At 45.2% G+C, this 13,452-nt stretch overlaps 1 protein-coding gene across 6 annotated transcripts in view; it reads left to right on the forward strand.

Annotated features, from left to right (window-relative positions):
• LOC126473647 (liprin-beta-1) overlaps nucleotides 1–13,452 on the forward strand; it is a 955,354-nt gene that overhangs the window by 780,099 nt on the left and 161,803 nt on the right. For 2 of the 6 annotated variants that reach the window (XM_050100855.1, XM_050100859.1), the window contains exon 1: nucleotides 7,186–7,261. The exons of the other annotated variants lie outside the window; for them this stretch is intronic. In XM_050100855.1, the coding sequence (XP_049956812.1) occupies nucleotides 7,201–7,261 (61 nt within the window). In that variant the 5' untranslated portion in view covers nucleotides 7,186–7,200. Of the gene's footprint in view, nucleotides 1–7,185; nucleotides 7,262–13,452 lie in introns of those variants that run through there. 6 annotated transcript variants of the gene reach the window in all.

Here is a 13,452-nt window from a genome sequence, read left to right on the forward strand (position 1 = left end):
GGTCATGGTACTATCGCTACTAAAACACAAATTATGCAGCGTACAATAAATAGTTTTTCGTCTACATTGCCTTAAGTAGCGGAAGTTTAATTACAACTACCCTATATATTATATCATCTTATTATTAGGAGTCCCAGTCATGTCTCATTGTTAATGCTTTCGCTGTTTGACTGTTACATAATTTCTTCTGGATATACAGTTACAATTATGGCTTTTTAGCTCTTGTGAGGGCATTCCGCAGTTAGCATACGTATTTCAGCATAGTACATAATTACAGCATTACAATTATACCATAAAATTCTACCGAGAATACTGTTCAAGGTAACATACCATTTTTGTTCTTTCTGTCGTAGTACGTTTCAAGACCTTCAAATTCATTAGTTGACCTTACGGGAGACGTAATGTTCAAGCTAATTGTGTCATTTGCTAGAGCACGAAGTGAAATTGTCACGTGGATTGCCACAAATTTCAAACAAGACCCAAAGATAAGTCTACGTCGTGATAAGTAAAATATGTCGTCGGCAGTTAAGTTTTCAGTAGCGTTACTGCTAGCAGGCTATCTGGTGTATCAAGCCCCTTTCACTGTTATTACAATGATGAATATGTGGGGATAGTTTTTCATTGAATATAATTGAAAGGTTAATTTGTTTCCATTCTTTGTAAGGCTTGTCGGTGTGTTGTGGCCACTATTTATCTTGACAGGAGGTAACAATATACTTCAGCCAAAAAGAAGTTCCCCTTGAAGGCCATGAGGAAGCTAATCCAGTCAATCTATCAATTTTTTCCTGCGAACCTCGGTGTTCTTATATTACTATCTGAACGCGATGAATATCACACTGGCAAACGAAAGGCGCTGCTTCGGTTAGTAGGCTTTGTTATTTTATTATCTACAGTGTTCATTTTGATAGCGATTTAAGCTAATGGCATGAGCTCAAACTGGAAAAGCAGACCCCGACTATCACTCCACCTAACTAACCTAAGGACATCACACACATCCATGCCCGAGGAAGGAGTCGAACCTGCGACCGTAGCAGTCCCGCGGTTATACAGTTACAATTATGGCTTTTTAGCTCTTGTGAGGGCATTCCGCAGTTAGCATACATATTTCAGCATACAGCATACAGTGTTCCACAACGCAAGTAAGTACCTTTGGCGAGGGTTCCAGTAGGTCTACTCTGGTTCACGGACGCTATACCGTCTGTTGAGTCTCTTCACTCCATAAAACTTTTTTCCACTGCTCCACACATCAATCAAGTCCTTGTCTGTGCCACTCCAAACAAAGTCGCGCATTCGTTCTTGAAATCAGTGACTTTTGTGCAGTAACCTGATCATAATTCCTCTCTATATATCGTTCACCTACTGTTCTTTGTACATGACTTCCTTGCAGTAACTAACAAGAATATTTGATGATTGCTTCACACAATACAGTTTATAGCTCAGAACTCCCTGTCGATTCATTTCGTAGGCCAGTCGGACCAACGATTCAACGTTACCTTTACAGTCCCATTTCACAATAACGGCAAGCAGTGGACCTGGGTATATATGCACTGCCTGGGGAAAAAAAGCGAAGTACCCACGAGGGGAAGAGGAAACTGAATGAAACGTCATGGGTTGAGGGGCAATGTGATGTTATTGCAGTGATCAAAAAATGTGTCCGATTTACAAAAAACTTTGTCAGTATTAGCCCACTCACAAGAATCACGTTCCACCCCATCTGGCCTGGATGCAAGTGTTGATAAGTAGGGAAGGGTGTCATAGAGTCGTTCCATTCTCTGCTGATACAATTGTTCTAACTGGTCCTTCATATCGTGGATATCGGCATTGTGATGGAGATGACGTCTGAGCTGGTTTCACACATGCTCTATCAGGGACAGATCTGGGGATTTTGCTGGCCAAGAGAGGATCTCTACATCACGCAGCCAGTTCGTGGTGACACATACCACTTTTGTACGAGTATTGACCTGTTGAAAAATGGCTCCACGATACCGTCTCATTAAAGGAAACACATGAGGACACAGGATGTCTACGACATACTGTTGTGCCGTCAGAGTTCCCCAGTCATCGCCACCCACGATCCGAAGTCATGCCCTATGGCCCTCAAACCATAAGGCCAGGAGTAACACCTCTGCGCCTCCCCAAAACATTTGAAGAATGTGACCTGTTCCCCTGTCGCCGCCATATTCGCTGACAATGATCACCTGGGGTAGTCCCGGACCGTGACGACATTCAACCTATCCATGCTTCCAGCTAACGGCACCACTCCAACGCAGCCGTTTGTATTGTGATGTTAACGACAGTCTGCATATGGTTCGGTTATTTTCTACTCCAACTGATGTTACTCTGGAACCAATGGTATGAGATGACACAGGTTGCTGCAGGGAATCCGTTACTTGTTCTCGTATGGCAGGCACATGTTAATATTGCATGATTCGACCAGCTGGCCAAATGGAGATGGACAATCAGATCCCATTCCTACTCTGTCTGGTGCTGATGTAGCGTACTTGTGTGAGACAGCATCATGTCGTGTCCTCCATAGTGATCACTCAAGATCTGTAGCTGTTTATGGCCCTCATATACCTCATCGGGTGTAGTAACGACACCAAACACGAAGAACACTAATGAACTCGTGTGGCTGTTCTACCTGTTACAGTGAGTTGCAACTCTGATGATTTACGTACCAGCCAATGGTGTGAACATGTACGAAATTACATTGATATCCGATCTTGTCTTCTGGGTGTTTCACTTTGTCAGGCAGTATATATTCTTTTTCGAAGCTTACCAATGGAATGCCCGAACCAGTGGGGTACCTACTGCTCTGTTTCCATAGGTCTCACTCAGTTGTTTTCCGAATACACTTGTTGACTTTAAAGTTCACTTTGCATTGTTCATATGCTTGCTTACAAAGCAAGAATCCAGATTGGGGTACGACACGGCAGTTGCCTTCTCACACGGCAGTTGCCTTCTCACTCCCCACCCAAAGCCCCTAGAAAACGAATGTTCGGGAACCAAGCTGCATCCTTCCCGCCAAACAGATGGACATATTGGGTAATTCAGTACCTGTTTTAGAAATCCATAACTAGTGATGCATAGTGACTTGTAGCAAGCGTACCCAGAACCGTGAAACCTCTAAAACAGTTTCGTCGTTCACAGCGAAACTAACACCACTTCTTGCCCCCCCCCCCCCCCTTCAAAGCTTAGGTGCTGTGTACGTTCTTGTACTCTGAGGTACATAGTCGGAAATGACACAGAGATCGTTCAGTGACGTATTCGGAATTTTGCTGGGCCGGCAAAATACTCCTCGCTGTCTATAACCAAGGCAGTCTTTTTGACGCATCTTGCAACATTACGGGACATTCAACGTGTTCTTTTAAATTGCAGTAACGCGCACATAAGCTAGTGCAACAGCTGCAGCAGCCGAGTGGCAGAGAGAAGCGCGGCGTATCCTCCAGGACGTGCCCCCCTGAGACAGGGGAGACTGCCGGATGAATGGTTTTTTGCTACTGTCTGCAGCCCAGCCCAGCCCGGCAGCTGCCGCGTCGCGTCCCGTATTCCACAGCTGCTCCCCCCCCCCCCCCCCCCCCCCGCCCGCCAGCTGGCCACCGGTTGCCGCCCACGATTTCGCCGCTTGGGCCAGTCTCCGGCCTTTTAAACCGCTCCGCGGCGCCCACACGTCTGATTACATGTCCAATACTCCGCGTACTTTGCTGCTAACAGAACCCGTAATTTTACAAGCGCCAAGCGTGACGTCCATCTCAGTGTCTTCGTTAATGAGCAAGTGTAACAAAATATTCTCGTCCTACACAAAATCTCGATTTCATATAATAAATGGCACCCTTTTTTAAAATGTACACATACAAGAAAATCTTCTCATCCACATTGACGGAAAAAAAATCGCAACATTAAGGAGTTGTGCGACATAAACGAACGTCGATAGGCGTGTTTCCACATCTGAAAGATGATGATTAATGAAAATTCGCGCCAGTCGCCAAAAGAATGACGCTATTAACGTCCTTATGAGAATGCAAATCTTGTTTGTATTAAGTAACACTATTCGGCGTATGGCTCTGGCGCATCATACTGCATCTACAGCAACAATTTGAGCGGCAGTTGGCACCACAGTGACACAACGAACTGTTACAACTCGGTTACTTGAAGTACAGTTCGGAGACAGAAGCCCTGTAGCGTGCATACTGATCCCAAATCATTGCCATTTGTGACTTCAGTGGGGTCAAGCGAGAACTCATTGGAACGAAGGGTGGGAATTTGATGTGCCTTCTGATGGAAGCTGATTCGGTGCCAGTGATGGTCGTGTGTTGCGTAGTCACACTGGACCTATTGAGTTATGGTCTGGGGTGCAATTTCGTATGAGAGCAGGAGCACTCTTGTGGTTATCCCACACACCTTGACTGAAAATTTGTACGTCAGTCTGGTGATTCGAGCTCTTGTGGTGTCATTCACGAACAGCATTCGAGGGGGTGTTTTCCAACAGGATGTCGTTTGTAACCCCACATGCTCTACAGTGTCGACTCTTGCCTTGTTCTTCTCGATCACAAGATCTGTCTCCAATGGAACACATATTGGACATCGTCGGACGACAACTACAGTGTATTCTTCAACCAGCATTGACCGTCCGTTTATTGACCAACCTAGAAGAACAGCCATGCAACTTCTTCCCACAAACTGACATCCGGCTGCATCCTTGCATTCAACATTCTCGCGGTTACACCGGTTGTTAATGTACCAGCATTTCACATTTGCAATCGCTTATCTCGCGCTTACTTTATCCGGTGATCTTGCAATGTTAAACACTTAAACATGTTACCTAGAAATTTCATTATTCTTCATTAAATATCTTTTGGTGTTGCGAATTTTTTTCCGTCTATGAATTAATCCAGCTAGATAAGTTTCCCGGACTCATGAACAGTATCCACTCATCGGTCGAACAATTGTTTGGTAAGCCACTTCTTTCCTGAAGGTTTTAAATTTAAGACTCTCGCTCTGAAACTCAACCTACCATCTATTGGTTGTATCATTTGTTTATGTCGTCGTTCTTATTTAGGTTACTTCGGAGCCAGTACTATTTCTACTGATTTATAATTAATAGTGTAATAAAAGAGCAACCCGCCCACATAGCCGTGTGTGTTTAGGCGCTGTTTCCGAGACGGGTAGGTGAGCCAGCCCCAGATCGAATGCACTCGCTGGATTAACGACGAGAGCTGGTGTACCGACCAACCTGGTTGCGATTTTTAGGCGGTTACCCACATCCCTGCAGGTGAATACCGTCTTGGTACCCAACTGCCGCCGCACTTACGCGATTCGAAACATTTAGAAAAGTTCCGTTCACTTTCAAGTGAACAACACAACACGCAGTCAGTTGGGATACACACATTCCCTCTCCGGGGGTGAGAGGTATAACGGGGTGATGATAGAAAAAGCATCCGGCCATCCCTTAAACTGGCGATCCCAATCCGTTAATAACGATGTCGACCCTGCACCGATGCGGGATAGAGGTACAAGCGAAAGAAGAAGAATGTAATCGTACAGCAATGGATCTCTTTGCTTGTGAAGCACAATACTTCACATTTATTTACGTTCAAAGTCTACTGCCATTCCCTGCACCAGTCATCTATGCTCCGAAGGTCTTCCTCAGTTTCACTAGAGTCTTCTGGTGTTGCAACCTTCGCATGTCTGCGAATAGCCTCACGGAGCCTTCAGCGTTATTCATTAGATCGTAAATATATATTGTAAACAGTGACGATCCTTCAACATTTACTTGGAATACTGACTAAATTACCTTCAAATGTGTCGATAATTTCCGTTAAAAATGATGTGTTGAATTTTATCTTCAAAGAAGTCCGTAATATATCACAGTTCAAGGCTATTGAAGAACTATTATTTTGTTTGTAAGTGGCTTTTCAGTACATGGAAAACATAAAAATGATTTGAGTGAAACATTTTTAACCACGCATCGCAAGACATAATACACATACAGCATTCGTAGCCTTGTAGTTCCTCAGACGATACAACAGCAACTAAAACAGAGTTGTCGAAATCAAATCGCAGATTCTTTTATTGGTCTTTTTCTCGAGTATGTACAAAGTTACCGACAAGTGCGGCACGCTACGCCTTAATACGGCATAGTCCACAGAGCTATTGCGCTACTGTCAGTAACACCAGAGGCTGTTCTAGGAATTGCATTATCATGGAGACATGTGAGTCTCAACTCTATCTACAATAAGGATAGAAGCTGAAGTAATGAATTAAAATTTGTGCCAAGGCACAATTCATTACTTCAGCTCCTATCGTTATCGAAAATAAAGTTGAGACTCATCTTTCTCCAGGAATGTGTAATTCCATCTGATCAATAGATCACCTAAGCGTGACGTATAGGCAGGATTTCCCCATTTTGTTCAAAGCTGGGGAGCTGTTTCAATGTCGGACAGCCTCGGCAATACTGGCAATTTTAGAAGGTGAAAATAGGTTGAAGGCGTGAAATGGGGTTTGTGTTAGGGAGGGCGTTGGGCTAGGGTAGTCCGTGCAGCTGTATGAGCCACAATGCCACTGTGGTGTAGTGGTTAGCATGCTTAGTAAGCAGGAGACCTGTGTTCGAGTCCCGACCTCAGCACAAATTTTAATTAATTGCTTCAGCTTCTGTCCTTGTCGAAAACACTATTTATCTATTTATTTATTACAGAATATGCGCAATCTGAAGTTTCCTGCATGAAGGTCTTCCACGTGCCAATGAAGACAGTTGTATGTGCGAAAATTTTCTTTCATTCTCTCATTACTCCGTGGGCTCATAAGCAAAACACTTCTTTTGTGAATTTCCCTTTTATTTTCAAAAAGATTTTGAAAAATTTTTATACTGTTAGATAAATCGATATTTTTATCATACGTGACTGATCTTGTCAAATTAACCTATACGGCACTTCTCTGCTTTGATTATGGCGGCGCTGTGTAAGGACCTGCGTCCACTGCATTACCCTTGCGGCATGCGCGCCTGCAGCGGCGCTGCTCAGTACGGGAATAGCTCTGGCGAGTTTTTCGCTCGCGCCCGCGGCTGATGTTGGCAACGCCGCGGCACGGCCGTCATGACGCAGGCTCCAGAAGTACGCGGGGCGGGCCAGTTTCCGAGGCGCCTCGGGCAAGTGCCTGCGCACTTCCTAAGGGCCCCGGGGTACCGCGGTACGGCTTCTGGCCATGACTTCCGTGCTCCAGGTCACGTGGCGCCTCAGCCATTCCCACGGGGCGCGCGTCGCCGGTGAGTCTTCCACCTCTCGCGACACAACTTGTGCTCGAGCTCATCCTCCGAGTCCCAGTAAGGGCACATCCCTGCTGTCCCCCCTCTCTGAAGTTCCAGCTTCGCACTTTTCGCTACGCTGGTAGCCTAAAGCCGCCGCAGACGAACCGTGCATTCTGACGTTAACGTTGAGCGCGCCTAGTTTCTGACATCATAGCGTGGAAAAATCACGTCGGAGAGTCTTTCCGAACGTGCAGAAATCAGGTCAGATAATCTGACCCCGCATTTAAACGTAGACCAGTGAGATGGAAGATCGCCACCTACTTCACAAGACGCCATCTCTCTTCAGTACATAATCGGGAGACGCCATATTGGTTTTCAGTTGAAGCTTATATTTGATGGGTTTTATACCAATGTATGCCGTCTCAAAGCATCGGGAAATTGAGTATCTCTAGAAAACCTGTCGTTATTTGTACGATTTGTTATAATAAAATGACGGGATACGTCATATTGCTGGTTAAAGAATTTTCAAATTGCAACTTGCACGGTAGGAAAGTATTCCGTTTCAAGGCAACGGCACACTGAAGATCCAAAACTCATAGTTCCTGTTATAATTAAATAAAAAATGTAAATGTCATGTGACTACGGCCTCCCGACTGGTAGACCGTTCGCCAGGTGCAAGTCTTTCGATTTGACGCCACATCGGCGACTTGTGCGTCGATGGGGATGACATTATGATGATAAGGACAACACAACAGCCAGTCCCTGAGCGGAGAAAATCTCCGACCCAGCCGGGAATCGAATCCGGGCCCTTAGGACTGATATTCTGTCGCGCTGACCACACAGCTACCGGGGGCGTTATAATTACATGTCAGTTAATAACATACCTGAAATATCTTTCAGCAAATGGTAGGATGCAAAGTGTGGTTGTGTGCTATACATCGTCAGAGTAGCGTAATGAGTAGAGACACAGAGTTGTAAGGTAATGAATGATGTGTTGCTGGTTCGCATCTCACTATATCCAAATAATTTTTTACTCGCCTTCGCATTTTCTAAGAGATTTTGATACTTTCTTATTAATTTAACAGAAATATATTCTGTAGTATTCGGTGTTACGTAAATATAAGTGCTCTATGTGAGAAGCGAGTTTATTCGATTTGTTTTACCTACAAGACAGCTGACACTACTTGCTGTAATATACAAGTATTTTGTACTTTCTTGTTTCAAGTCTTATATTTCACACATTGTAAAGATTGTGCAGCAGAGTAGGAACAGCGATAAAGTATGAATGACCTTTTGGTTTCACTAAGAAGTGAGAATGATAAAATAATTTCTTTATCTTATGTGGAGAACTGTTGTACATCTGCATCCCACTATTTGTTATGAAAATTTCCTTATTGACTGGACTTGATACTTTTCTTTTTGCCTTGTAGCATTTTATAGATAGTGAAGTTTTTATTTACAAATACTACAGACAGATCAACATGACTAACATTTGGACAAAGGAGGAAAAGTGCGTCTTTTGATAGAGTTAACCTAGCAATTTCAGGCCCTTCCATTTCGTGAACAGTGTGATTTGAGAATGTACAGCAGCTGCTACGCTGTGCGCTACGATCGCGTGTAATGTACACCATGTTGAGGCACACGTACAATATTCACAAGCCGCTCGTTTCTGATCGTTCAGCAGCGTGAACTCGCCACGCTCAATGTTGACGTTCGAATGCAAGGTCCGCGTGACGAAGGCGTAAAGGGTTGAACACAGACTTGTTTAACTTGCTAACGTGTATCGAGGTGGTTCTCAAAATCTGCATTACACATTGCAGATCATTGTGAAGCGTATAGCAGGCGGCACTACCAACCCAATCACTTATTACGGTTGAATGCTTCTGCGCACGTTCTAATTACTCCAGTAGTGTCTTCTTTGTCCCCGCGGGAGCGATGCGCAGGGGGCTGTAGTATATTTCTAGATTCCTCATTCAGTACTGGTTCTTGAAACTTCGACAGTGGGCTTTCGCGGGGTAGTTGGCGTTCTTCTTCCAGCGTCGGCCACTTCACCTTATCATCATCCCCTTGACACTCTCCCACACGTCAGATAAACTGGTGACTATACGTGTTGCTTTTCTTTGTGTACTCTCAGTAATCCCTGTTGTTTGGAATGGGTCCCACACAGTTGAGCAAGATTCTAGGAGGAGTCGCCCCAGTGTTTTGTATGTAACATTGCATTTTCCCTGTACACTACCTATGAATCGAAGTCTGCCATCTGCTTAATCTTCGATTGAGCTCACTTGATCATTCCATTTCATCTCCCTATAAATTGTGACACTCAGGTATTAGTATGGCTTCATCGATTCCAATTGCGACTCATATATAATATGATATGGACATAGGAGACTACGTTTTCTCATATTGTGAGACGCAAAATGTCTATTTCTTAACATTTAAAGCCAGTCATTAATGATACAAATCCTTTTTTAAAAATCTTAGAGATTTCTTATACACTCCTGGAAATGGAAAAAAGAACACATTGACACCGGTGTGTCAGATCCACCATACTTGCTCCGGACACTGCGAGAGGGCTGTACAAGCAATGATCACACGCACGGCACAGCGGACACACCAGGAACCACGGTGTTGGCCGTCGAATGGCGCTAGCTGCGCAGCATTTGTGCACCGCCGCCGTCAGTGTCAGCCAGTTTGCCGTGGCATACGGAGCTCCATCGCAGTCTTTAACACTGGTAGCATGCCGCGACAGGGTGGACGTGAACCGTATGTGCAGTTGACGGACTTTGAGCGAGGGCGTATAGTGGGCATGTGGGAGGCCGGGTGGACGTACCGCCGAATTGCTCAACACGTGGGGCGTGAGGTCTCCACAGTACATCGATGTTGTCGCCAGTGGTCGGCGGAAGGTGCACGTGCCCGTCGACCTGGGACCGGACCGCAGCGACGCACGGATGCACGCCAAGACCGTAGGATCCTACGCAGTGCCGTAGGGGACCGCACCGCCACTTCCCAGCAAATTAGGGACACTGTTGCTCCTGGGGTATCGGCGAGGACCATTCGCAACCGTCTCCATAAAGCTGGGCTACGGGCCCGCACACCGTTAGGCCGTCTTCCGCTCACGCCCCAACATCGTGCAGCCCGCCTCCAGTGGTGTCGCGACAGGCGTGAATGGAGGGACGAATGGAGACGTGTCGTCTTCAGCGATGAGAGTCGCTTCTGCCTTGGTGCCAATGATGGTCGTATGCGTGTTTGGCGCCGTGCAGGTGAGCGCCACAATCAGGACTGCATATGACCGAGGCACACAGGGCCAACACCCGGCATCATGGTGTGGGGAGCGATCTCCTACACTGGCCGTACACCACTGGTGATCGTCGAGGGGACACTGAATAGTGCACGGTACATCCAAACCGTCATCGAACCCATCGTTCTACCATTCCTAGACCGGCAAGGGAACTTGCTGTTCCAACAGGACAATGCACGTCCGCATGTATCCCGTGCCACCCAACGTGCTCTAGAAGGTGTAAGTCAACTACCCTGGCCAGCAAGATCTCCGGATCTGTCCCCCATTGGGCATGTTTGGGACTGGATGAAGCGTCATCTCAGGCGGTCTGCACGTCCAGCACGAACGCTGGTCCAACTGAGGAGCCAGGTGGAAATGGCATGGCAAGCCGTTCCACAGGACTACATCCAGCATCTCTACGATCGTCTCCATGGGAGAATAGCAGTCTGCATTGCTGCGAAAGGTGGATATACACTGTACTAGTGCCGACATTGTGCATGCTCTGTTGCCTGTGTCTATGTGCCTGTGGTTCTGTCAGTGTGATCATGTGATGTATCTGACCCCAGGAATGTGTCAATAAAGTTTCCCCTTCCTGGGACAATGAATTCACGGTGTTCTTATTTCAATTTCCAGGAGTGTAGCTACAAAAAACTTTCTGGGGATGACAACCACAGCTCAGAGACATTATGAAAGGCTATCGGCACTATTCTTTCCTTTACACATTGGAGTCCTTTTATAATGATTAACTTGTAGATGTCATGTATAAGCGTAGCTAGTCACGTACCCCATCATCTCAAAAAAGTTTCGACACTGGATTAATAGGAAACAGGGAAACGTTAAGACAGTGGTTTTAATGCTTCACGTGTTCCACATACCCTCCCCCCTTTTTGAAAAACACACAGTTCTTTGGGATATCAGATTGGCCTGAATGCGGTTATGTCTCATGTGAATTTCTGCGCTTTATCGTTTTGTGGTAGGTTTATATTGATAATACCAAGTTTCTTCACCCTCGGTAATTTATTCCAGTAAAGAATTTTGCGTGTTTTGCATTTCAGTCAAGCCCTGGCAGGCGCGCACGTGTTGTTGTTTTTATCCAGATGTCAAGGTCTGCAAGATACACTTTCCTCTTCTTCAAACATTCTGTAGCACGTCTTGAACACCTGACTGACAGATGTTGCTACATTTCGGTTTGTGACGCAAGAACGTGGACACCTTAGCCTACTACTAACACTGCCAGCACAACTGACTGTTCGAATGCGTACTGATTTTTACAGTGAAGTTGTTTGTTCAAGCCGCCACCGCATTTATACGCCAGGAATAAAACTGGGCTGGCTGCGTACGACGTGATGTGCACGAACGCTGTACGAAAATAAAAGGACGGAGCTTTCTCTATTTATTTCACTCACAGGTACGTTGAGTACATAAAGCGATTTAATCGCGTTGTGAATAGGAATTATCAGCAGCTTTCAGTCAATTTAATTGGCATTTCTGAAGCAAAGATGATGTTAACTGTTGGTCTGTCTCTTTGGCGAAAGCGTTTCGCGAGTGCACTAATGACACCATTTTGATTAATCATCGTGGAACAGTGGCACTGATATTTTAGATGAATGCCGACGACAACGATTTATGAAGATCAGCGGAAGTGCTTCGGTGGAACAATTTCCGATCCAAATAAAGCAGGGGACGTTGGATTCGTGACTACGGTAACACTTTACTTGTCTGAGTGGAGGGCACTGATTTAAATAGATAGTGACAGCTTCCATTGGCCGGCCGCTGTGGCCGAGCGGTTCTAGGCGCTTCAGTCTGGAACCGCGCGACCGCTACGGTCGTAGGTTCGAATCCTACCTCGGGCATGGATGCGTGTGACGTCCTCAGGTTAGTTAGGTTTAAGTAGTTCTAAGTTCTAGGGGACTGATGACCTCAGATGTTAAGTCCCATAGTGCTTAGAGCCATTTGAATCATTTTTGACAGCTTCCCCAACGACAGTGTATCGACAGGAAACACGATTCCATCGACACTGGACTGTTAATTACTGACGACAAATAGATTTGTCCACAAGACGTCTCAGTTTTAACCAGGCGTTCGAAAGGCTCTTGTCGTTCCTGTTCACGAGATTTTATACGTGTGATTCAGGTGCCCATACCGCTGGATTTTATGCAACCTGCAACGCCTTCAAATACCACGAGTTAGATTTTCGTATCCTCTCGCTTGCTACAACTAGCTTCAGAAAAAATGAACTTGACCTTTTTAATGCAGTAATTTAATGTAGTTATATTTTGTACTGGGATACGTTTTCTCTAGAGGCTGTAGTTTTTGAATTACTCTTGAAAAACGTACAAAAATTACCGTCATAAGCGTTTTTCTTGGACAACACGATAACCGTGATCTCCAGCAAACACGCATTACAGTACAAAATTTAACTGCATTAAATTTCCTACAAAAAGATCCTGTTCATTTTGTCTGTAGGGCTAATAGCTTGCTCATAGAGAGTGAGATAATATGAAAATCTCGAACGTGATTTCTCAAGGGGTTGCATAAAACCGTTATGCAGTGACAAATGAATCAGTCCCTATTAAGCGAAATAAATGATCTTTTGCACGTAGTGGGGATTTTCGTCAGACAGGAAAGCTATGCTTCTGTGTGAACTACGATACATTGCACGTTCTTCAGAAAATAAAACCCTTGAGCTGTTGAGGATTGTACAAAGGACAACAGGCTAAAAAGTTTCTTCACAAACATCAGTTTAAATCATATCTTTTATAATATGGGCGTGCGTAGTTGACCGTGGCACTAGACGTTCAATTGTCCTTTTGTGAATACATTTCATTGGAGACTGTTCAGTTAATTGAGCGATGGCGGCACATGTTTCCTCTCACGTTTTCTTAAGAGGTACGGATGCTTGTTGGACACCCTGTACTTTTTGAACTATTTC

This window comes from Schistocerca serialis, chromosome 4 (genome assembly GCF_023864345.2).
Source record: "Schistocerca serialis cubense isolate TAMUIC-IGC-003099 chromosome 4, iqSchSeri2.2, whole genome shotgun sequence".
NCBI classification, from domain to species: domain Eukaryota; kingdom Metazoa; phylum Arthropoda; class Insecta; order Orthoptera; family Acrididae; genus Schistocerca; species Schistocerca serialis.